Source organism: Pararge aegeria, chromosome 17 (assembly GCF_905163445.1).
Source record: "Pararge aegeria chromosome 17, ilParAegt1.1, whole genome shotgun sequence".
NCBI classification, from domain to species: Eukaryota; Metazoa; Arthropoda; class Insecta; order Lepidoptera; family Nymphalidae; genus Pararge; species Pararge aegeria.
In genome coordinates, this window is record NC_053196.1 from 11,447,592 (window position 1) to 11,473,779 (window position 26,188).

General features: G+C 37.1%; 1 protein-coding gene and 6 non-coding genes across 7 annotated transcripts in view; 6 read left to right on the forward strand and 1 right to left on the reverse strand.

Moving 5' to 3' along the window:
• Positions 1 to 24,604, reverse strand: part of LOC120631080 (runt-related transcription factor 3) — a 40,155-nt gene extending 15,551 nt beyond the window's left edge. The window contains exons 1-2 of the mRNA XM_039900503.1: positions 24,187 to 24,604; positions 1,259 to 1,372 (exon numbers count right to left, since the gene is read on the reverse strand). Of these exons, the coding sequence (XP_039756437.1) occupies positions 1,259 to 1,372; positions 24,187 to 24,604 (532 nt within the window). The remainder of the gene's footprint in view (positions 1 to 1,258; positions 1,373 to 24,186) is intronic.
• On the forward strand, positions 14,625 to 14,696 carry Trnam-cau. The gene has a single exon. It is a non-coding gene; the product is annotated as a tRNA-Met (tRNA).
• On the forward strand, positions 14,805 to 14,876 carry Trnam-cau. The gene has a single exon. It is a non-coding gene; the product is annotated as a tRNA-Met (tRNA).
• On the forward strand, positions 14,984 to 15,055 carry Trnam-cau. Its single transcript has one exon. It is a non-coding gene; the product is annotated as a tRNA-Met (tRNA).
• On the forward strand, positions 15,342 to 15,413 carry Trnam-cau. The gene has a single exon. It is a non-coding gene; the product is annotated as a tRNA-Met (tRNA).
• On the forward strand, positions 15,521 to 15,592 carry Trnam-cau. The gene has a single exon. It is a non-coding gene; the product is annotated as a tRNA-Met (tRNA).
• Positions 15,700 to 15,771, forward strand: Trnam-cau. Its single transcript has one exon. It is a non-coding gene; the product is annotated as a tRNA-Met (tRNA).
• Positions 24,605 to 26,188: the final 1,584 nt, after the last annotated feature.

Consider the following 26,188-nt stretch of genomic DNA (forward strand, 5'->3'; position numbering starts at 1 on the left):
AATCTTTTATTTTTTAATATAAATTGGCTACTAGTAATTACTTGTTTCACGTCACGTAATTATTTTCCAATTAGCTAGATCCGTGCACTTAATAGTCCCAGATAAAGGTAATTTTGGGTCAGAAGCGGCCAGAGTGGGGGATTTGACCGTTCACTCTTCCATATCCTATGTAGCCTCGGGAAGACGGCAGTTTGATATGGCATAGGCTGTCGTGGCTCAATTCAATTTGGGGAAGTGTTTTTCCCGATGTTTTCCCGTACAAAATAGGCACCGGTGCAATCTGAGGAGACCTACGACTAGACCCGGAGCCTCTCACCAAGCCCTGCCGAGCCCTGCCACCAAGGCAGTTTTAGTAGGTAGAAATCCTACATAGCCCAATCTCTCCCCCAAGAAAGTCTACTATCTTGTAATCGGCTAAAAAAAAAAGTGAGGGTAAGGACTTGTAATGATATAAAAAGTGCTTACAGCGCTGAAGGTTTATAATTTTTAGTTGTTTCTTTCTTCTCAATCCATTATGACGAGAACATTAAGTGAAACAATTTTCTATTAGAATTTGCATACCGAAGTGAATTTTCAACAATCCAAAACAAAATATCGGAAAACCACAAACGTTTGTAAACGATGTTTGTAACAAATAATAATATGAGCGTTGTTATTCGTTGATACCGTTGTGGAAGAATGAAGTATTCACAATTAGATATGTGATTCTTTGTATGTAAACCGATTTTTTTTTAATACCTACTGTGGTAACAGGGTCCCGTGGACTCACTTTAGGGATGGAACCTTAACCTTCCAGAACAATCATCATGAATAAATCAATTCAATCATCATATCAACCTATTACCGACCCACTAAAAAGCACGGGTCTCCTCCCATAACGAGGTTTTAGGACGTAGTCCACCACGCTGGCCCAGAGTGGTGGACTACACACCCCTCTGAGAATATTATGTAGAATTCTCGGGCATGCAGGTTTCCTCACGATTTTTTCCTTCGCCGTTAAAGCAAGTCATTTTTTTAAAAATTAAAACGCACATAAGTTAGAGGTGCCTGCTAGGAATCGAGCTTAGCCCCCCAGAGTGAGGCCGAAGTACTAACCACTGGCGTATTACCGCTTCCAACTAACACATATTCACCCTTAGTTTAATCCACCATAATAATAATACCAGCCAGCGTACTCGCTGGCAGCCAAGGTCTAGCAGGAAATTGAAAAGATTGTTTTCCTCCATTAATCGATTGGAATAAATAAGAAAATACTAACTGGTTTTAGACCGCGGTTCCCGTGGTCCGTCGACGGTGACTTTGATCGCTTTGTTGTACGTCGTCACTTGGGGCGGCGATGTTGATACCGTTATCGTCAAAGTGAAGGATTTGCCTGTAACAATATCAAACAGAATATTAAAAATATTGTAAAGTTTTCATTTACCACTGCTCAACTGCTGGACAAAGTTGTTTATTGAGTTCCGAAATCCACGGTCCTGGGCCGCTCGTCTGTCCACCTCGTTGGGGGCCGACTATGCTGCGTTTCAACATCATCATCATATCAACCCATAAACGGACCAGTACAGGGCACGGGTCTTCTTCCACAATGGGAAGGATACACTGCTTTACTGATGGTTAATTATGGTATATTTATACATAAAAACGATTGCAGGGAGCCGCTGGACCAAAGCGGCAAAAGAACGTGGTATTTGGAACTTCCTACAAAAGACCTATGTCCAGTAGTATACGTCCATTGGTAGAAATAATGACGATGATAATAAGCCCACCAGGGCAACAAACGTTACCCAAGTATAGATAGGTAGGTCCAACTTTCTAAAGTTATGTTCGTTCTTCCCAAACTGAATCTTGAAAGATAGAAAAATCATCATGCTTCTTCTTCGGTGGACGGCCTACTGGTCCTTTATCTTCAATTCAGAACACGTATGCCCTAACAGCCAACGGTTCGACTAGAGTCATGACCAGTGGCGTGCACAGGGTTTGTGACCAGGGTATGCATAAAGCAGGTACATGGCACAAAATGGAAAAAAAATCCCCTCCAAAACGAGTTATATAAAATCATTTGGGTATGCAGTGCTTTTCTGCATGTATGAAGTGCACGCCACTGGTCATGACCCGTCAACTGCCACTTCAAACTGCCTTTTCTTTCTCGCCCTAATGTATATCATACATACTTTTTTTTTGGGTTTGGGATCAGTATAATGTCAAAATAACTATACTGTCTCCTACATATTTGAAGACAGACTTAATTATTATTATTATTATTTTTGTTTTGACACATTTTTGACGACCGAGTTTACGATCTTGTAGGTGCCTTTCAGTTCAAAGGGGTGATGTAGAAATCACCGTACGTATTGTATGAGTGAGTTTTTATTAGAATATGTCAAGTAGTAAGCAGTAAAGTTTCTTGTTTTAATACTAGTTTGTTAAGATTTGTGTTTATTAAGTTTATAGACCTACTTTTTAATCATGTTTTCATGTGTTCATGTTTTGATATTAAGTTCTAGGAAAATAAGTGATGTGTTTTAACAGTTCACTTTATCAGTACATTACATTACAGTATTCAAAATATGAATCCTGTTCATGCCACTACCGCGGTAGAATATGTGATATCCTAAATACAGTTATGACTAGTTAGGAGTCAGAAACTCACACACACCATGGCCAAATTAGGACTTTTTACCTGAATCTATTCAAATATTTGTGGGTCATAGTAAACCTTGTTTTTATACATATATTTAAATAAATAAATAAAAATAAAATAAATAAATCTCCATGAGCATTCACACGGTAACATTTCGCATAACTCGAAAAAAAACGAATAAATAAAATGTAATTGTCAATTTGTTGTGTAATAAAAGCAGCGAACTTCTTAATACATATTGAAGTATTGATAATTATTACCAAAAAATATCAGATTTTAGTCGGTTTTTTTTCCGGCTAATTTCTGAAACAGCAGTAATAGTACAGTAACAGTAGAAATAGGTTACTTTTTATTTCGGAAATGTACCCTTAATTGGGTTATATGGGGGTTGAAATACTATATGATTGTCCTATTTATTGTAAAGTTAGGGACATACCTACAATTTAGAAGATATATCTATATCCAAAAAGCATATTTGTGCCCACTGAAAGAGTTGGTCGGAAAGCAACCTCTAAAGGGGTGAATGGGAGTTATAAAATTGTATGAAAGCCCGATGTTGTAAAGCTAAGGCATTAAAATAAAATAGTTTGAATAAAAATACCTCTAAAAGTTTTGTTTTCTAAAAAAACGCGGGTAGAGAATAGGGAAATGAGTAACAAAGTAGTATCGTTCTAAAAGAGAAAGTGCAATCGTAAGAAGAAAGCTACAAAATAAAAAAGGGATTAAAACTTTGTTCATAATTTTTTTCCAAAAAAATCACAATAATAAATGACATTAAAAACTAATTTTGAAAAAAATAAATTTTAGGGGCATTTTCAAAAATATGTAGTTGTTAAGTATAAAATATTTGGTACTCTCGGACCACTCTTATTTATAGATAAAATGAAAACTTTTAGTAAAAAGACAAAAAAAATAAAAAGCAATCAAAACACTTTTTTGTTAGTTCTGTGATTTAGATCTTAGACAATATTAAGTGAAAGCTATACTCGTTAAAGTTTACAGAACTACCAAAATTATTCACAGTACGAGTATACTGTAATTGAACTATATTCGATCAAGCGATAAAATATTTGTACAAACTTTTTACTCCGAATAAGTGAGAGCAATAAATTCAATCTGTGGTCACTACTCTTTTCGGCAGCCGCCCACTTTTTATAGTTCGAATTTTGATCACTTGTTCGAAAAGTTAAAAATTTATTGCGGGTTTGTTTTCAATTTTCGTGCGCCGAATAAAAAATTCCGTCGCGAAAACTTATATATCAAATAAATAAGCGTATATCAAACTTGGTATTGCCCGGGTAATTGATTAAATTACAATAATGGCTATCAGAATTGCAATAACTGCCAACTATCAAAATACCGGACAAATAGGTACTTGACGCGAAATGACGCATCAAAGTGGAGAGCATAAAAGAGCAACTCATCCACAACATATCAGAGCGCGTCACAAACAACAGGCCGACCACTTCATCACAGCATAACGCCGGCAATAAAAAAAACATTTCCATCTGCGGAAAAACCACAGTTAATATTAAATGACCGTCCGTCAAAGCTGTATTGTAGAGCGCTTTGGCCGCTCGCTGCGGGATGCAGCCAATACCGATTTTCAGATTTTTTTCCACCCCGCGAGGGGAATGGGCCGAGGGGAGGAGAGTGACATGTAAGCTTTAATGGGGCCTGAAGCGGCACGCCGCTGGCTACACGCGAAAAAACTGAAAAAAGCCTCATTCATACGTGATTTCATGTGTAGGCTACTTTCAGCGGGGACGGTGTGTGCTCGTTAAAAATGGAGGTCGTACACGAACTGGCTTGTTGCGGCCTATCGGAGTTTATTAACGCTTGAGAGGCCCCCGTCGTTAACACTTATGGGAATACTCATGTTTTGTATCGTGATGTTTGCGGTGGGTTATGGGAATAATATAGTCACGGAAATAATATTCAAAGTTCAAAATCAATTTATTTCAAATAGGCCGACTATAAGCACTTTTGAAACGTCAAGTATATCTGTTTATAGTGACTCTACCACCGGTTCGGAAGACAGATTCTACCGAAAAGAAGACGGCAAGAAACTCAGTCAGTTGCTCTTTTCCAACATCATTCTACAATTTAATTTCATTGTTCTATCTTGTGTGAGATGAAAGCGGAGCGGCTTGCTTTTCGGCAATCTTGTCATAAAGAATTTCATAAATAGTATGGTAATTTATTTGTATTAAATGTGTTTTTATACATTCTTTAAACTTATGTGAAGGTAAATCTATATTTCGTCACTAAACATTCTTCTCAGTTCACCTAAACTAGTAGGTACCACAGAGTAAGAATATTCGTAGAGAAGACCAAAGAAAACATCTAGACATGGCAAACGTGCGGTACTCAAATAGGTCGAGCCATTCTTGGATTTTTTGCGAAAATATGTTTATTGACAATTCATCTTGCAGATAATTCTTCACAGCAATTGAGGCAATTTTATTATTAAATCGTCTCAGCAATATTAAGTAACTAGCTGTGCCCAGCGGCTTAGCCCGCACAAATTACGGGACTCCTGCAACCTTCCTCAATAAACCAGGTAACTAAAAGTATTTTTTTTGAATCGCCATGGTAGTGCCAAATACACAAACTATAATATTAAGTAGGTACTTAAAAATTTAAAAGATAGCGATGAAACTTCTTTCAACATATTTAAACAAACGCCTGAGGTGTGGACGAAAAAAATATCAGTTCTTGCTCTCTGAACTTTACCAACTATTTGCAGCATTCGCAACATTCGGAACAAATGCAACTCACAAATAATATAACCTAATCGTTGAAGGAACAATCAACAAAACGAAAAAAAAAATCAAATCAGTTTATAAATGACTGATTTCTGAGCCAACAAACGTTAAAAAAATACAACCGAATTGAGAACCTCCTTCTTTTTCGAAAAACCGTTTAAAATACGAAAACAAGGGCAAACATAACAACTCATATAAAATAAAACATGTAGAATAAAAAAATCTCCCATAACTTGTGTATACAGTATGACGCTTATTAAACCATCAAATCAAACCAGTCGTGAAGTGGAAGGATCCTGTAGGTATCTAGGTTGTACCAGTCGCGGCGCGCCACTGTACAGCGCCTAAATAAATAACCCCTACCTAATGTACCAGCTCACGGCACTGTTTACGAGCTCACAATTCCCTCACTCACCCCAATCTTGTGACACTCGCATACTAAATGATGGACGTTTTTTTTCGAGATTGATTTATAGGCTGCTCATATTTAGGTCGTTTATTGCGTAGGTCCTGGTGTGAACGTTTTAATAAGTTACTGGGACGCTTTGTAGTCAGTAGTTTGTCTTTAGGAACCATCATCACATTTTTTAGCCTATTTTTGTCCTACCGCTGCTCTTATTGGAAAAATGAAAGCCTGGTAAAGGGAGGGTCTTGTAGTTATCTAACTTGGAACAGTCCTAATAAATAACCTATGCCTATAATTTTCATGCATCGTCACTTACAACCAGGTGATATTGCAGTCAAGGGCTAACTTATAGTGGCAAAAAAATAAAAAACAATAGTAATCCTCGATCCCCAGGCAAATTAACAGTATTGGGCTTTTCTATGAAGAAATTCATAGCACCAGTCTGGAGTTTGGAAATTGTCAGTGAATTATCCACGGGTCTCGGGACTGCTGGTCCTGCGCCTGATTTCTTCAGCGGCCGTCCTATCACACTATGAGAATGAGGGAATAGTGAGTGTGCCTGTGTTTGCGCACACATTTATATATTTACTTTTTTAATTTTACAACAACAAGCCTTGTTTGACTATATATATAATCGTAGTGTAAAAAGGCCTCATAAGAAGGCTCAGAGTTACTCAGCGAGCGATGGAAAGAGCTATGTTAGGAGTATCTATCTCTACGTGATCAAATCAGAAATGAGGAGATCCGTAGAAGAACTAGAGTTACCGACATAGCTCAACGAGTCGTGCAGCTGAAGTGGTAATTGGCGGAGCTCGGAGAATAAATGGATAGTGGGGTTCCAAGGTGTTGGAATGTCAACCCTGCACCGGTAAACGCAGCGTTGGTCAATCTCAACCAGTTGGACAGACGACATCCAACGAGTCTTGGGGAGCCGCTGGATACGAGAGGTCCAGAATCGTGGAGTTTGGAACGCCCTGCAAAAGACTTATGTCCAGCAGTAGACGCCAATGATGATGATTGTAAAATGGTTTTCCAAGGAAGGCCGAGATCGGACAATCTGTACAACTGGTGATAAATCAATTTGAATAACGAACTTTTGAGTTTTTGGAATTTTGAATCACATAAAACGATGCAAAATGTGTGGATCCATGGACAATCCCGTACCAGTCGCGGTGCCTAAATAAATACCCTCACTAAATGTTCCCGCTCACGGCACGCTTTACGAGCTCACAATTTCCTCACTCACCCCGTCTTGTGACACCCGCACGCTAAATGACGGACGTTTTGTTTCAGATTGATTTATGTGAGACATGATTTTATTACGCGTTTTGAGCGCCTACGGTAACTTACTGGGACACCTATAGCGTTTTATAAGGTTTGAGGGTTGTATTTGTATTGCTTTAGTGTGTTTGTTTTAATACTTTTACTACAAGTTTGCTCTTGACTGCAATCCCACCTGATATTAAGTGATGATGAAGGCTTAGATGGTAGCGGGCTAACCTATTAGAGATATGATAGATATATTAAACTATGCATACAATATGGCTTCTATACGGCTTCATACCGGAATACTAAATCACTTGGTGGCACGTCTTTGTCGATAGGGTAGTAACTAGCCACGGCCGAAGCCTTCCACCAGACGAAACCAGAGAAAATTCATAAATTATAAAATTCATATTGCGCCTGTCAGAGATGGATTTCGGAACCTCCCACTTATAATACCAAAGCCCTTATACAAAATTCTTTTGCAAGTTTGTACATTGCGTATTGTACGTATTTTGAAGCTATTGGTACTTTTTATAAAATATAGCAGCAATTTTTTTTTTTTAGCTAATAGGTCTAGATACTATATATAAAGCTAAACTACGTTATGCGTCTTTACATTGGTATTAGCTACGTCAATATACCTCAATGGTAGTTTAGTTAAATTAACGCGGGCTCGAGGGTCACCAGACCCATGGATTGCCTGCCTTCCGAATCGTCGTTGGTCACTGAATCACTACAAACAGACATACTTGTCGTTTTAAAAGTGCTTATATTAGGCCAACTTCAATGAATTAATTTGAATTTATTTATAACAATTTAATCAAAAAATTTCAAATTTAATTTTTTTCTTCGTATAGATTGAGAGAAAAACTTTTGATTTGCTTATGGTAGCATTCAAATAATCATAATATAAGCTTAGCTAAGATTAGCTTAGAAAAGTTTTAATTTCGAAATTTCAGACGAACACTCTCACTCACTGTATTTATTTGCGTGCACCTCGTTGGGGGTCGACCAACGCTTCGCTTACCAGTCCGACCGCCAACGAGGTGCATATAGTTACACGCAAACAGACAGATGCAGACATACGACATTGAGCGCGTCGCAGGTTGGCGGTGGAACCAAGCAGCACCAAACGATGGAATTTGGAACTTCCTACGAAAGACCTATGTCCAGCAGTGGACGTCTATCGGTTGATATGACGATGACGATGAAGATGACCTATATGCATAGATTACGTAGAATACGCGCCCATACTTGTTTCTATGTAAGTTCTTTTATTGCTTGAATCAGAAAATTCTCAGTCATTATTGCCTTACATGGATACCTTGCTATCTTGTCATTTAATAGCATTTGTGTAGCAGTAACCAACACCTATGACGCAATTAGTAACTAAACTGTACGAACAGTACTTAACGACACTTGCTTCTACTTCCACCCAGCAATTTACTCGCACCGCTATTGTTAGCAGGATACGCGAGTAAGTTTTATAAAAAAGAAAAAAAATCTTAGAAGTAAACAATGTAAATTCGACTTTAAAAAAAATCAAGTTTTTGGAAGAAAATGTAGATCAAATAAATTGCCATTAAATAAATTGTGAATCGCATTTTACATTTGCTTTCGACAATGGATAGTAAGTAGTAGATAGTAAGTCTAGTTTAATTACAGAATATAACTAATAATATACCTGAGCCTTTGGGAAAAAAATCTTTTCAGAAAAGCCATTATACTTGGTTACAAAAATAACAGCCTACGATTTATTTTAAAAATATGAAAAAACACTAAAAAAACTGTTAAACAGCATTTTTGATAAAATAAAATAAAATACGTAGTTTTGTACTTTATTTTATTTTACTGACTTTTGATCTCTTAAAATTCATTTATTTCAAATAGTCCTTATTTATAAGCACTTTTAAAACGTCAAGTCAGTCTGTTTGTAGTGACTCTACCACATCTTTTTCTATTTAATGATACTCACAAAATCTACCACCTGCCACATTTGTTTGCATAAAGAATAACCTATTTTAAGTACTTTTTTTAAGGCAAATTATATTCTGTACTCATTTGAAATAGCATCTAAGTAAGCTTGTATTTTACAATTTTATTTAAGGGCCTATCTTAAAGCGTAAAGCTCATCTTATGATTGAATCGTATCCACACAAATCTACCGCACTCAAACGACGCAGACGACATTTCCTAATAGCTGGATGCAATCCAATTTGACAGCTGTCAAATACACGCCTTACCGTGTCAGTCGCGCCGATTACGACCTGCGATGTAACGATGTGCTAATGCTTGCGTACACGCTAATTGACTGAATTAATATGTCGCTGTTGCTTAGCTAATAAGGTAATATTGTATGATGTTCATAGGTGCAGTTGTGTACAATTTAATTCATTATATGTTTGACGACTTCCCTAGCGCAGCGGTGAGCGCTGTGGTTTTTTTTTTTTAATTTCTGAATTTTTTTCTGGTCTGATCTGATGGGAGGCTACGTCTGTGGCTAGTTACCACCTTACCAACAAAACATGCTGCTAAGTGATTTAGCGTTACGGTTCGATGTCGCGTAGTAACCAATCAGGGTTTAGGTTTAATATAATGTCTATAGCCCTTACAGCTTAGCCCGTTACTATCTTAGACTGCATCAGCACTTCCCAGCAGGTAAGATTGCAGTCAAGAGCTGAGTTCTAGTCAAATAAAAAAAAAAAAGATTATTATACCACGATTTGCAACTAAAAACACCTCATATATTTGTTTTGTTTCATAGCAAACTAGTGAACTGGCCTGGCTTCACTCGAGTATTGATTAGAAAAAAAAGAGTGAAATTACTATACGTATAAACCATCTGTAATAAATTATGTAAACCTCATCAAAATCTGTTGCGAGATTTGGGAGAAGCTAGCGAATAAACTGACGACGGGGAAAGTGACTTTTTTTTGTACAGATTATATATAAACCATCGATTTTAAGCGATAGTGGAAACCGCATCAAAATCCGTTGCGAAAAACTTAGTTTAATTTATTGAACTTTTATCTTGTCTAGTCTCATTTATATTACTAGGGTGTAGCAAGAGAAATCTTTCTTTTCTTACAAATTACGCTTATTTGCTTACGGTTAGAAAGTTAAGTTAAAGTTAGTTAGAAAGTTTTAAGTAATTTAACACTTTAACTTTTACATTACGTCTTTTTTATTTAATCCAATCTTATTGGGAACGTGCGTACGTTTTTAATAGTTTGATTATTAAATTGCGTTATAACGAAACAAACTTTATAAAAACGTATAAACTCACTTCATAACATGTGAATTTGGGTTTTAATGGATTTGGAATTTAATTAGTGGTTGAGTTTCAGTGGAATTGGGATCGACTTTAGAAAGGGCTAATGGTTATGTCAGTAATATACTCATAGGTAGGTATACCTACTGGACGGACGACGCAATTAATTTGCTGATGTCAACCAAGTTGCTGCGTTGATCTGTAAACTCATTTACGGCTTAGCTCGTGACGACATTAATCGCTAGCTGTATGCTACATATGCCTACATGCACTATATTTAGATATCAATACATTCATTATCTAGTCTTGGCAACTGCATTAATATACACCATACGATAGGTATGAATGCATTCATTGTCTAGTCTTGGCTATGCATAGATAAGTAATTTAAACGCTTTGAACATGCCTTTCAAGAAAACTTTGCTCGTCTAGTTTCAGTGTTCTTCAAGGTTCCGAGTTTGAAATCCAAGTTTTAAGTAGATAGTAAGCTTGGAAAATGCTTTTTAAAGACTAACTTGGACTGAAAGTTTAACTTTATTTGTTTAATATTAAAAATTCAGGAGATAGAGAAAAATATAGTGAAAAAACCTTTTTTCCTCAACTATGTGCTTGAAAAGCTCTAGACAATATATATATTATGTAATGCTGCTAGCCCAAGATCTATTAAAAAAAACTTCATAACATAATTACACAACTAATATCTTCATTGAATTAGCTTAGTAGCCTATACCCGCGACTTTTTTAAGGTTTTTTATTCCCACGCGCTCGTTAACAATTTTTAATCTTACACATTTCAAAGCGGTCTGTCCGCGGGTTAGCTCATAAACAATTTTAAATTTTCCATCGGGAACTACTTAAGGAATCGGGATAAAAGGTAAGCTGTGTTCTTTTTCACGGCAAAAGGCTACATGCATGCCAAATTTTATCCAAATCCGTTTAGCTGTTTTTGAGTAAAAAACATTCACACTTTCACATTAATAATATTAGGTTAGCTGACCTGAAACTAGTATACCTATTCGTTTCTATCTCTATATTTGTTTAAATGTCTTCAAAAACGGCGGTTCTCTCACTTTTCTCTGTTTCTCCATGTATCTATCATCCATCCATGGATTAAATACATGCGGCAGAGGAGACCTTTCGCAGATATCATGATTTGGATGGTATCAATGGACTTCACCTGCCACAGTGCCACATGATAGCGGTAATCTTAGGAGTCAGGTCTACATGACTTTGTCTACATGACATGTTCTACTGACGTTCTCTCTACTTATTATTATTACCAAATTTATATACTGACGTTTCATCTACTTATTATAATGTATTTAGTCAGAATGTATGTAATATAATAAATATGTAAAAATATGTAAATATTAATTAAAAATCACTTTTTAAGTTTACTATCTACTATAGTTTATAAGGTTAAAGGACTATCTTGATCATTCAGCACACAATTCAAAATTTAAAATTCATTTAGTTCATGTAGGCTTAGTTTATAATGTCACTTTTTAAATTCCAAGTCAGTCTGTTTGTGACTCTACCACAGATTCGGAAGGCAGATTGTAACGAGAAGATTCGGAAAACAACTCAGCAGATTGCTCTTTTTTAACAACATTTTAAAGTTTACAATCTTTCGAAACCTTGTGAGACATGAGAGTGAAGCCTGCTTGCACAAAACATGGACATAAGACTTCACTGTAATATAATAATAAGGTTAAATTTCTTAACTTTCTGAATTTCTGTGCTATTTTTATTAGGGATGTTCATTAAGATCAAGAATCAATATTCTTTCAATAATTAGGAAGACATCCCAGAAGACAGCTGTTATCACCACCCTTCCGGACGAAGAGCGGAAATAGATGCCTATTGCAGTCACTAACCCGTTTTCAAGCATTGTGATTATCGTCAAACCCCCCCGTTGGGGTAGTCCTTTAGACGGCATTGGACTGTTATATACTATTTATGTGATATTAGTAAGCACACTGAACAACTGCAAAATTATATCTACCACAAAGCTATAGGTAAGTTACAACCAGTTTAAATATCTCCAGACTCTCTGAATATTTATGGTACCTAACATAAGTAATGGAAGATCCTAGCAAAAAATATAAAACGAGCGAATCCAGAAACCGCAAGGGAACTTCCGCGCAGTGTTTTAATCCGGCAATATTTCAGAGTTGTGCAAATGAAAAGTTGGTCTCGAAGAAGAAGACACCGCCCGCCTTTCCCGCGCCGTCCAATAGAAAATGTCGGAAAAGCAACGTCTTCCATGGAGGCGGGGCCACGCCTGCGGTCGCAGAGCCATTTGAATAAAAATTTTCCTTTGAAGAAATTCTTTATACGAATATATTGTGGTGCTCCGACCTCGCTTTCATTACTATTGCATCCCAGCTTTATGAATACTTTGATATGTATACTTACATCATTAAATCAAGGAACTTCAAGTAAACAATTTTTCCTACCATTATTCAATTTAGTTATGAAACTGGTACTCGACTTATAAGCAGATAACGCTCAACCTATACAAAGCTCTGAGAAATTTGGTCTACAAGTTCCTAAAACACCGTTAGGGTGGGTGCTAAAATTGTCTACCTCGAAGGTCCTAAAACCAATAAAATAAACTTAAAATCATAAAAACTGCAGATGAATTTACAGCGTTGTACGCTGTAAATTCAAGAAAATTTCGATATATTCTTTTAACAAAATTTTTAAAGCTCCGAAACTGACAAAACACAATTCAATTTCCCAATTTTTGTAATTTCCTTGTATTTCGGCTCACCTGAACTCTTGGCGCACGTAAAACGCACCTAAATCGTCGCTTAAGATCCAGTGAGATCACATTCTAGTTCTAACGGGTTATAGAATAAGAAAAAAAAACAAAAAAAAAGATAATGCTTTCAAAAAACGGAACGTGCGTGCCCTTTCAAAAGTGAAAAGTAAAGTTGCGATCAACACCGGCGGTACACGCAAACATCGTGTAGGTTGTGGCACGCACGCGGTTGGCGGCCGTAACAGGCCCTTGTCAACCATAACGCGGCCGCACGGGCCCGGTTAACCGGAGCCGACCCGGCCGCGCCCGGTTAGCCGCGGAAAACTACCATTTCATTTATGGTCGCCTCTCGGTTTCGGGGTAGTTGTGCTAACTAAGCGCGGCCCGCAAGTTACGTAACTATGCATTGTGGTGTCACGTCGGTTCACACTGGCTATTATGATTTAGATAGGCCGGTTTAATAGTTTCGGTTGGGATTGATAGCGCAACTATATTTTAGTCATTTTGTTACGTTTAATTCTGGCTCGGTGTGATCTGTCCCCTAAAGTTTGACTGATGAAACAAAACATTCGTAATTCATCGTAATTCATAATTATATCAACCTATTACCGGCCCACTACAGGGCACGGGTCTCCTCCCACAAAGGGAAAGGGTTAAGGCCATATTCCACCACGCTGGCCCAGTGCGGATTGTTGGACTCCACCTTTGAGAACATCACATAATGTTAATTGAATGGACGTGAATAAATTTGATCTTATGAATGAATGAATTCATCTAAAGCAAAACACATTTCAGTGAGCATAAAAGTATTAGTAACAAATTAAATCAATGGGGCGATGCTTAGCGATAAACATATTTTTTAATTATAAAAATAATTGCTTTTCATGGCAATTACATGACTTTTTTTTTCTCGTACAAGCTGAAATTATAAGGTTATTATTGAGACTAATTGAGATCAAGAACTAATTTTTTCACTCTGCGTGTAATTTTGACGACCTCCGTGGCGGTGCGGTAAGCGCTGTGGTTTCAAATTGGACTTCCCGGGTTCGATTCCCAGCAAATGGGCAGGGGTCAATTGTGGAATTAATAATTTCTGTATTTTCTCTGGTTTGGTCTGGTGGGAGGCTTCCGCCGTGGCCAGTTTCCATCCTACCTAGTAACACAATCTAATCAAACCAGCATTTCTTAAATTACTGCTACTTAATTGGCCCGTACCACAGATATAACTAGAAATATTTTCCAGGAGTCCTTTGCCAATATTATAATGAGATCTTAAGATCGCTTCGAGTCAATAGACTTGAGACGCCGCGTGCTTTAAATTGCCTCCAGTAATGGGAGGTAATGGAGCAGAGTGATAATAACAATATGTTCATTTAAGAATTTATTGCATTTATTATTTTTGACCGTAGTTTTGCCCATAACCCAGAGGTTTATATTCATATATTAACTTTGAATATGTTTTCTTTAACTTCATGCAGACGATGGTTTTACGAGAATCGGACACAAGCAGAGTGGCGCAGTGGAAGCGTGCTGGGCCCATAACCCAGAGATCCGTGGATCGAAACCATGCTCTGCTAATATTGATAGTCATTCTATTTTTATGCTAATTTTATATTCATGTATTAACTTTGAATATGTTTTTTTTTAACTTTATCCAGACGATGGTTTTACGAGGGTGTGACACAAGCAGAGTGGCGCAGTGGAAGCGTGCTGGGCCCATAACCCAGAGGTCCGTGGATCGAAACCATGCTCTGCTAATATTGATAGTCATTCTATTTTTATGCTAATTTTAAATTCATATATTAACTTTGAATATGTTTGCTTTAACTGTATCCAGACGATGGTTTTACGAGGGTCCGACACAAGCAGAGTGGCGCAGTGGAAGCGTGCTGGGCCCATAACCCAGAGGTCCGTGGATCGAAACCATGCTCTGCTAATATTGATAGTCATTCTATTTTTATGCTAATTTTAAATTCATATATTAACTTTGAATATGTTTGCTTTAACTGTATCCAGACGATGGTTTTACGAGGGTCCGACACAAGCAGAGTGGCGCAGTGGAAGCGTGCAGGGCCCATAACCCAGAGGTCCGTGGATCGAAACCATGCTCTGCTAATATTGATAGTCATTCTATTTTTATGCTAATTTTAAATTCATATATTAACTTTGAATATGTTTGCTTTAACTATATCCAGACGATGGTTTTACGAGGGTCCGACACAAGCAGAGTGGCGCAGTGGAAGCGTGCTGGGCCCATAACCCAGAGGTCCGTGGATCGAAACCATGCTCTGCTAATATTGATAGTCATTCTATTTTTATGCTAATTTTAAATTCATATATTAACTTTGAATATGTTTGCTTTAACTATATCCAGACGATGGTTTTACGAGGGTCCGACACAAGCAGAGTGGCGCAGTGGAAGCGTGCTGGGCCCATAACCCAGAGGTCCGTGGATCGAAACCATGCTCTGCTAATATTGATAGTCATTCTATTTTTATGCTAATTTTAAATTCATATATTAACTTTGAATATGTTTGCTGTAACTTTATCCAGACGATGGTTTTACGAGGGTCCGACACAAGCAGAGTGGCGCAGTGGAAGCGTGCTGGGCCCATAACCCAGAGGTCCGTGGATCGAAACCATGCTCTGCTAATATTGATAGTCATTCTATTTTTATGCTAATTTTAAATTCATATATTAACTTTGAATATGTTTGCTTTAACTTTATGCAGACGATGGTTTTACGAGGGTCTGACACAAGCAGAGTGGCGCAGTGGAAGCGTGCTGGGCCCATAACCCAGAGGTCCGTGGATCGAAACCAATCTCTGCGAATATTAATAGTCATTCTTTTTTTTTGTGCTAATTTTGTATGCATACTAGCGGTTGCTCGCGACTCCTTCGCGTTTGTTTTTGTTTTTAAAGCATCCAGCAGGCACAGTTTATTTGAGAGATATGTGGCAGCAGCAAAAATAGTTCATCGTGCTGGATACAATATGTAAACTGGAGTCAGACCCAGATACGACGTAACTTAAGAATTTAACGTATTTCGGTTTCAGCTTCTGTCACTAAATCGTAATCTTTAACAAATCAACAAATAACAATTGTACAATCAATTGAGAGACAACATCGTACTCTAAGCTGTTGATTCAAATAAAGATACCTACTTAAATACTTATTCGGTAAAAAGCATTCAATTTAGGTGTAGTTTTAAAGATACTTCAAGATGTGGAAGAGAAGATGATGGTCGTTACATTGACAGTCTTCTTATGGAATTGGCAGACTGTCAATGTAACACCCATCAAAGGGTAAGAACCACCATGATAGGGTAGGATATCTTATAATAAAATACAGCAAAATTGCCCCTTGTTATTAATCTAACTAAATTTGACTTAGACTTTGGGATATCAAGTCCCACTTCTTACTACAACCTCCCCAATCTTCAGATAATTTTTAAAACTATGATTTATATAACAGGTCTCTTTTATATGTTTTAATATATCAGTATAGTTTCAGGTATTTAATGGTTATGAATGAATCCGGCAAACCGTTACGCTCGCTTAGCGTTCGCTTGTGTCACCATTTTATATACTGCCAGTTCTTATGCTATGCATTAGTTTTTTATAGAACTCCTTTACAACAGTAGTGAACATATGCTAGAAAATACATTATTACTTTCCACGGGGACATTTTTAACCACAAAAATATTAGAAGCGAGACACTTAACCAGTTTTCCATTTATAGAAATAAAATGAGTGCACTTCAACTTATTTTATCTCTCGGACTGACTGTTGATTAAGTGTGGCTTCCTATCGGTTTGTTTATTTATATTCGCAACGTTCTAGATTCTTCTATAAGCTCGAAACCACATCTTACTCCGAGGCCCCGTCGTGACCCCCTTTCCCTACTTAGCAGTGGCACGGGATTTTAAAGGATACGCGAGGTAGTGTTGCCATTCGCTAATCACTACTTAAGAGTCATATATTTTATATACAGACGATAGATAGTACGCACTTATAAAGCGCTTTCTGAACTACAATTTGCCATTATTATCATCACATCAACCCATTACCGACCACTACAGAGGACGGGTCTCACAATGAGAAGGGGGACTCCACACACCTTTGAGAACAGTATGTAGATCTCTCAGGCATGCAGGCTTCCTTCACCTTCGCGCATATTTTTCCTTCACCGTTGAAGCAAGTTATATTTTAATCACTTAAAACGCACATCACTTAGAAAAGTTAGAGGTGCGTGCTGGGATTCGAACTCGAGCCCCCGAAAGTGTAGTCGAGCTCCTAGCCAATGCGCTATCACCGCTTAGCCATAAAAATAAAGCAACCTAATTCGTCGGCTTTCAAGAATAACTTGACCAACGCATCGCAGGTTCATACAGCCAGCCGTGGTGTAAACCAACTTAATCAGTTATGACTTTATGAAGTAGAGCTAGTGAGTATGTTTGATTTAGCTCGGTTACGTTGTCAGCTGTTAGTTGTGAAGTTAATAAACTGACAGTATCTGTCGAAGTCAGGTTTCAATAATTTCGAAGAAGTTCGAGTAGCAGAAAAAGGAATCCAGATTCTGATCGAGCAATGAAATATAAAACTTTATTTCGCTGATCCCCTTTCTGAACTAAAATTAGCTAGATCATAAAACTCATGATTCTTAAGCAAAGCATCTTTACATAGTTCCAGTGAAAAGGATAACTGATGAAATCGAAAGTGTTATTACTGCAAAATTCGGAACAATGCGACTGTCAAATAACACTAGACAGTTATAACTTTATGTAACAGATACAGTGAATATGCTATCCGATTTAATACGGTTATGTGGGCACCTAATAGCTGTGGAATTAAATATAGCACCTGTCACGTGTCATGCCTAAGCACCTACAGTCTCAATGTACGAAATAAGTTATTCATTTGAAACTGGGCTTAGTTAACGTGTTCAGATATAAATGTATAACTCGCACCTATTTTAGCTATTGTGTAAAACCGTACATAGTGATTGTTTATATTAAAATAAGCAACCATTTTGATCATCTTTTTGATGGCTGACTGAATGCTTATCAAAGCATATATGTGCCCGTTCAATGAACTACAATTTTAAATTAAGCAAAACTTTAAGTCTTTAGGCAGCGAATTCGAATATTAATAATTTCAATGCTTGTGGGAAAATTTTAAACAAATGTTACCTCGGTAGGCTCGTGAGGTGTTAGGAAAAAATGGATTCATTTCCTTAAACTAAAATACTTTGTTTTTTATTTTTTTAAGTTAGCCGTGTGATCATGTAAAGCTTTTCCTGCCCCTAAGCTACGTAGTAGTAGCTACGTAAATGTTTTAATTCGATTCTATAAATCTATATATGTAAAAGAAATTTGTGTTAGTTACACCATTTATAACTCAAGGACGGCTGGACCAATTTTTATGATTTTTAATATTTTGGATTCCTCTTAGACCGGAATAGAATAATAAGTATTAAAATATAAAATTCATCAAAAAAAAAATATTTCGCGGTACGATGTTCGCCGGGACAGCTAGTATGTTACAAACTTTATAATGAAATTAAAAATTTAATAATATGTTTTACAGTTTTATTAAATGGTTTTTGCTACGTTTAAAGTTAAAGTTCCTTACTGAACGGTATATTATTCCCGCACAGCTTAATTGTTTACAAAGTTGGATCGTTATCTTTACTATAAACAATATATTTTTCCTAGCTTTGCGCGTCTTTACAATTTCCTTTATCAGATGGAATTGAACATCAGTTTGTGTTTTTCATAATAGGTATACTTGTATTAAAGTTTTTTAATTCGTAGACAATAAAAATTATGACAGAAAGCGCGTTGTTAAAACTGATTTAAAAAGGTTCTACACGCAAAGTCCCACCTGAAAACCATAGCACGCGATAACTTTTGTAAAACTTATACAGCCATCATTTTCACAAGGATAGTCAAGGAACTGGTTGATCTAATAACAAAAAGTTCCTCCCTCATTTTTTCCTCATTTCTTGGCACACACAAATCTATAAATATATTTTGTAGTTTTAATTTAATTATAATGTTAGAAAAGAAAAAGTCTTCCGATGGAAGTGTACCTTTGTGCGAAATGGTAAGCAAAAATGGGCATGGAAAGCGCTGGAGGATGCGAACGCTATAGAGCATGTTGCCTCTCTAGCGTCAAAACGCAAGCTCCAATAAATGAAAACAATACAAGCTGATAAATTAATATAATTAAATAAATACAGTGGCGGTATCCAAAGTTGTCATACAAATAACGCATTGGCAATGGTCAAGGATTATATTATACTAACGGACCCGAGCGACTTCGTCCGCAAAAGAGTTTACTTCAAAATATTTATCGATAAAACATGAATAAAATGACATTTTCTAAAAATGAATCCTAGCTAGATCGATTTATGCCCCCGAAACCAATTATATATATAAATTTGGAATCTATTAATAATCAAGCAATTCTTGTATATGTTATATATAAATATATATATATTTATATATTTAATTAACGTATACAAGAATTGGTCGTTTAAAGATATAAGATAATATCAACAAAAATAATTCGTTCCTAGATAATATTAAAACAATATTTTTATATACACACACAAACACTACTAAATGTGATGTGACGTCAATTCAATTTATCTTAGTCGTCATTGTCAATTTATTTTAAGGTTTATTTCATATTATAAACCTGAAATACATATATGTAACTTTAAATGATCATTTTTTTTATGAGAATTTTATAAAATCTTCTAAAAATTAAAATTCTAAATATATTTCATTTCAATAAGGATCCAATGTAAGCACTATTGAAATGTAAAATCTGTAAAGCAACAGAGACTCTGCTACCTGTTTCGAAGGCAGTTTAGAAGCCGTCAATAAAGTCAGTAGGGCCTCTTTTCCAACATTAACATTTCGTAAGTTGAACAATATTATTATTCTGTCTTATGAGTGTCTTTACCAGAATCTACTGCATCAATGGATGCTTATCGTCAAGAAATTCATGAAATGTATCGTGATCATAGTAGATTTAATGTATTTCAATAAACACATAGTTTGACCTTATCTATTCTATTATCTATATTATCTTTTGAATCAAGTTATAACGTATTTAAGTACGTATATGCATTATAACATTAATCAACGTACCTTTTGGAAATAATCCTTAATATTAATCATTAATTACCTCCCTAGTGTAACGGTGAGCGCTATGAATTTCAGTAGTAGGTCCCGGGTTTGATTCCCAGCAGGGGCAATTCGAAAATTTATATTTTCTGAATTATCTCTGGGCTGGTCTGGTGTGAGGCTTTGGCCGTGGCTAGTTACCACCCTAGCGACAAATACGTGCCCCTAAGCGATTTATTTTTCTGTTTCGATGTCGCGTATAAGCCAATTAGGGTTATGACTACCCTACTCCCTAACAGGTTAGCCCGCTACCATCTTATTTATTATTTATTTATTTATTTATTTTCTTACAATCATAAGTAGATAGATATACATAGGTGACTTGATGTCCTGAAACTCCATTGAGTTTGTATGGTCATTGCACAATCCTCTAATGTTATACAAAATTTTAAAACTCAGACTAAGACTGCATCATCTTAACACTAGGTGAGATTGCAGTCAAGGTCTAACTTGTATCTCTACAATAAAAAAATCATAATCTGTAATAAAACCATTAAAGATGATAAAGTTAGGAAAGTAATCTTAATAGCGTATAACAGTCCACTACTGCACTAAATGCCTCTCCCAACCGGGGTTTTCCTATGATCAGAATCATCTAGGCAGAAGTTTTGGTGATTGCAATAGATGACGCACAGAGGACGCTGCTGTGCGCTCTCTGTTATATTCCCTTCGTTAAAGGGTAAAAGCCGTAGTCCACCACGCTGGTTAAAAGCGGATTTGATTTAAATTCACACGCCTCTGTAAATTCTTAGGCATGCAACTCACTCACTATGCATTCTTTTTTATATTTGTAAACAACTCTTTTCTCGAGTTCATATATCGAACCTTAAAGCCATCAATGTTTTGACAGCGATAAGTGAAATTTAAAAAAGATATTTAAGAGTGTATTTTAAGAAGAAAATATTGGATTTTAAAGACTTGAAGTAATGAATTTAAATGTTGTTTTATAATAATGTTGTAAAACAACATTTAAATCCATCGTCAAATGAAATTGTTATTCTCCGAAGGGGGGAGATGTGAAGAACTCTTTTCTCGAGTTCATATATCGAACTTTAAAGTCACCAATGTTTTTACAGTGATAAGTGACATTTAAAAAAGATATTTAAGAGTTTATTTTAAGAAAAAAATATTGGATTTTAAAGACCTGAAGTGAGGGCTTTAAATGTTGTTTCTTGTATTTTCACAGAAACGCAATTTCGTCTTTATTTCAACTACCTATTGAAGGGTGTATTATAAACATTATTATATATTTATGATTGTTTGGACCTAGCAGTAATCCAACCTGAAGTTAAAGGGAAAACCAACATAGCAACACTTCTCAGGACATGCGAGCAACATGTCCTGCGACGTGGTCCCCCTGTGTTCATCTATCTGAGGCGTAGGTTTTAAGCCCTACAGGCCGAAACACAGCTTTGCAACAATGCTGCTCAGCGGCAGAAATAAGCATGCTTCCCCAGACGAAAAGACACAAAAACTTTACTACTATTGAAACCTGTACCGTTAAAGCAAGTGATATTCCACTGCTTTAATTGCATATAACTTCACAAACTTAGAGGCCAGGTATAGAACTGGGTACCTCAAATTCAAATTCAAATTCATTTATTTCAAGTAGGCCTACTTTAAAAGCACTTTTGAAACGTCAAGTATGTATGTTTGTACTGACTCTTCCACCGGTTCGGAAAGCAGGAAACTCAGTAGTTGCTCTTTTCCAACATCAACATTTACAATCATTTTTCTATCTTGCGGGAGATGAGAGCGAGGCTAGCTGCTTCCAATCTACCTTGTCATTAGGAATTCATCAAATGTATAGTAACCTCGCAATATAAGATGTGTTTTTACACATTTTTTAAATGTATGCATTGGTAGGTCAAGAATTACCTTAGGAATCATGTTCTAAAAGCGTATACTCAACCCCACAAAGGAGTTCGCTTTGTTTATCACTTGTAGTGGTGTACCAACAGTAATTTTCCATTGTCTTTAACTAAAAACTGAAGCTATGATAAGATGAATGTACGATGTTGTTTATTTAGTTTTACTATTGTTTTGTTTCATTTAGCTAACAACGATTTGAAGCTAATTACGAACACTTAAAGCAATCTTGAGAAAAATAAAATCTGCAACAACTGCCATCAACGCTAAGATTTCGCGTTTCATTCATGTTATGCCTTAAGGAAAGGCGGGCAGTGTAGGGCGTTTCCGGACATTCCGCCCTATTTGACATTGAAAACTTTTTAAGCACCTCGCAAAAAGTTTTGATCTCTTCTCAATCGTATGCTTTCGGAAAGTTTGCTTGAAACATTCGAATGAATGACATTATTAGGGTGAGAGTTAACTTTGAATATCTTGTTTGCAATGCAAATTTTATGTCAAGTTTGTATTAAGATTTTGTTTGTTTTTAATGAACTGAGCATGATTTGCGTTTTCTTGAATATTTTAGGAAACTAATCGGCGACTTGTCACAATTTTTATAAATTTACAGAAAAATTGTGTACAATTTATACAATAACATTATACAATTATATAAAGTGTATAAATCCCATTGACTATCTTTTTTAGTTCCGCGGATAGAGACACAAACGTAAGCTGTATGTTATTGAAGTAATAATATATAGAAATAGCAAAATTTTAGATTTTAGATGGGGCGCTCCCGCACTTTGAAGTAATTCTAAATTAGTAATTAGTTCTAATTATAGAGTTCCTGATTTTCATAGGGTTCGTAGAACTGCACACTAATTTGCACATTTTTCTATGTATACGTAATTTCGTAAAAACTTCGTTATAAGTTAAGAATACGATATCGCAACGCTTGAGTTTTAGACTCTAGGACTCCTAAAAATTCGAATAAAAGTCGGTAGACGGCGTGATTATTGGGCTCTAATGGTAAGACTTGCAATTCAAAGAGGCAATAACGCTAACACCAGTTTAGGGTACCAACCATGCCCGTAAGTAAAACAGTGGCATATATTTTTTGTAATTTAATTATTCTTAAAAAGGTTATTTTTGTATGTACATACTTAATATTAGGCATGCCAAATTAAGTTGTAGTGCAAGTAATAAAAGGCACATTGTCAGTTTATCTATAAAAACCCCATTCATATCCATATATTGAACAACTGTACATCAACAAAGATTAAATTAAATGAATTTAATTGTCTATTTACTTTGAAATTTGTCTACTGATCGGATAGCTACCTTATTTGTTTGGTAACGAGGTAGGGGTTTTATATGTACTTGTTATTTTTTATAGGTACATAACTTTTGTATTTTTAGTAAACACTTATCAGAGGGGTTTTATAGGTATTTAAAACTCGCGTTAAAAATAAACTTCTAATTAATATTGCCTTATTTAACATATTTTAAATAATATCTTAAGAGTGATTTGACGTTTAAATAGTTTTCGTTTTTACAAAAAGTAAATTACCTTAATAACAGATATTCGCATTATAAGTACTCTGCAAACTTATAGGTAAATGTTATCAGCTTTCCTTTATGTAGTCTTTATTGTAGGTACTATATAGTAGTAATATTAATGGTACCATATTATAAAGTATGTAGTTTAACTGTTTTAAGAGCTTTCAGTGTAAAAATACTGATCATTAATTACTTTCCCACAACAGTGTCCGGGTCTCCTCCCACATTGAGAAGCGTTAAGTCCGTAATTCAAGGTACCCGCTCACCTTTGAGAACATTATGGTGAACTTTAAAGAATGTAGGTTTCCTCACGATGTTTTCCTTTACCGTTGAAGCAAGTGATATTTTAATTGCTTAAAATTCACCTAACTTGGAAAAGTTAGAGGTGTGTCTGAGGTCTGGGATTCGAACTCGAAAGATACTCATTGTGTAACAATAACTGCACCTTCAGCACTCACCGCGACCACTTCGGCCGACGAATCTCAGATCGTTGAACTTCGCCACCTGGTTCTTCATCACCGCCGAACTGTTCCTCAACTCGGCGCAGCAGTTCTCATCGTTGCCTGCCCTCACCGTGACCAGCGTGCCGTCTCCGATGTCGCCTAGAGCCACAACTTTGAATGCGACCGGCAGTGTCTTGTTCGACCGCCAGTGAGGTGGCAAGACGGTGCAGACGAAGTGCGGACTGCCGGTCCTCACGAGCTCCCCCGGGTGCTCCGACAGGAAGTCCCCCAGTGTCCTCTCCGCGAGGATGTCTGAGGTCATCTTGGTGTATGTCTCGTGGAGAAGGGTGGAGCTGGTGTCGGGCGACACGGCTCCGTTGGAGGCGCCCGTGAGGTGCATCCTCGCCACCCGCGCTCGCTGTGTGCTGCACATAGAGTCCACTGTGTCCGCACCTGCTACATCGCACTTCCCACTCCACACTGGTCACATCCACACCGAACCCGAGTCACACGGCACCATCTTGCACCCGCGGAACACTTCCTTGGAAGACCCTATCGTGAGATGCGACACGTTGCTAGGGAACGAACGCGTGGCCACTAGATGTGACGTCACACGGCCTTGCCACACTTTTTTCCCGGTGAATGAAAGGTTCGGCGGGCGGGGACGCGAGGGGCCGATTTTTTCCGGTACAGAGGGGTGTCTCCCCCGCGCGGCGAAAAAACTTTTCACTAGTTTCAATGACGGCACTTTTTGCGCTCCGTATTTACGATACGCACGTGGCTCTCACTTTCGAGAACTTTTTTTTTGATATTTGGAAAGTGAGGATGCAACTCGCTTTTCGGGTTTTCGTCGGCGTCCCGCACACTCGTGGGTGCGTGCGCCTAGTAGCGCGGTCGAGATGCGACTCGCGTCAGCGTATGGCGTGTGGAACCGCTCGGTTGCGGTGTCCGCTCGTGGCTATTAATACGCGGAGTACGTCCGCGCCCGTCGACTTCGGAGCAAGTTTCGCGGGTGAGTCTGTAGTCGGTAGCCGGTACCGCGGCAGCGGTGGCGGGCTGGCGGCGAGCGAGAGACGGCGACGGCGCGGGCGCGGCGGGCGGCGGAGCGCACTTTGCGGTCGGGGTGGGTTGGGTTTAAAGCCGCCGAAGGATAAAACATACAAATAAACACGTGTTCGCGCCGGCGCGAGCGAGAGGTGCGCGGGTGCCGTTGGTGCAAGCGGGACGGCGGAGCTCTCTTTGCGGCATTTAGCGGCCGTACTGCTTGCTGGCACCCGCCTGCCGCCCTCCGCAGTAGCCGTTGCTGCCGTCATCGACATTCCACTACCAAAGTAGTTTAAACAACGATGTTTATGATAGCAAAAAAAGTGTTATTAGTGTTGTGAAGATATTACTAATTTTGATGTTAATTTTTTTAATTAAGTTTTTATGGCCAACTCCTACTGGCCTTAATACTCATATTTTGTTCAAATGCTAAACCTATAAACCGAGCATAATTACCTAATATGTATTTATCTAAAAATTTTCAGCGAAATTAAATTCATAATTATAAATATTCATAATATGAAGTCTACTTATATATCAGGGTAAGTAAGCTATACCCATAAAGGTAAACTTACCTACATATAAATTGCTCAATTTTCAAGATAAGTCTTAAAGAGGTTACAGTAACCCTTTTGACCGTAATGATGTAATTGGAATTGATGTGTAAGATAGAAGGCGCTAATCTGGTCAGCGGTAAAATTATGGAATGAAAATACATAAAAAGTGCTCTTGATTATAGGGGCAACTTTTCTTATTAAATACAGCAGCATTCAATTGAAATATTTTGCATAAACTGAAATTAAATGTTGTTTGCTATTAAATTAATTATTGCGTACAAAAATTATAGCTGCGTAAGTGTATTTCCTTCTTTCACGCAGCAGAAGAGCAATTGGATGATTTTTCTGTTTTCTTTCCAAAAAAATTAAGGGAAAGTCGTTAACTACTTAATTTCCGTAACATATTTTGATAACAT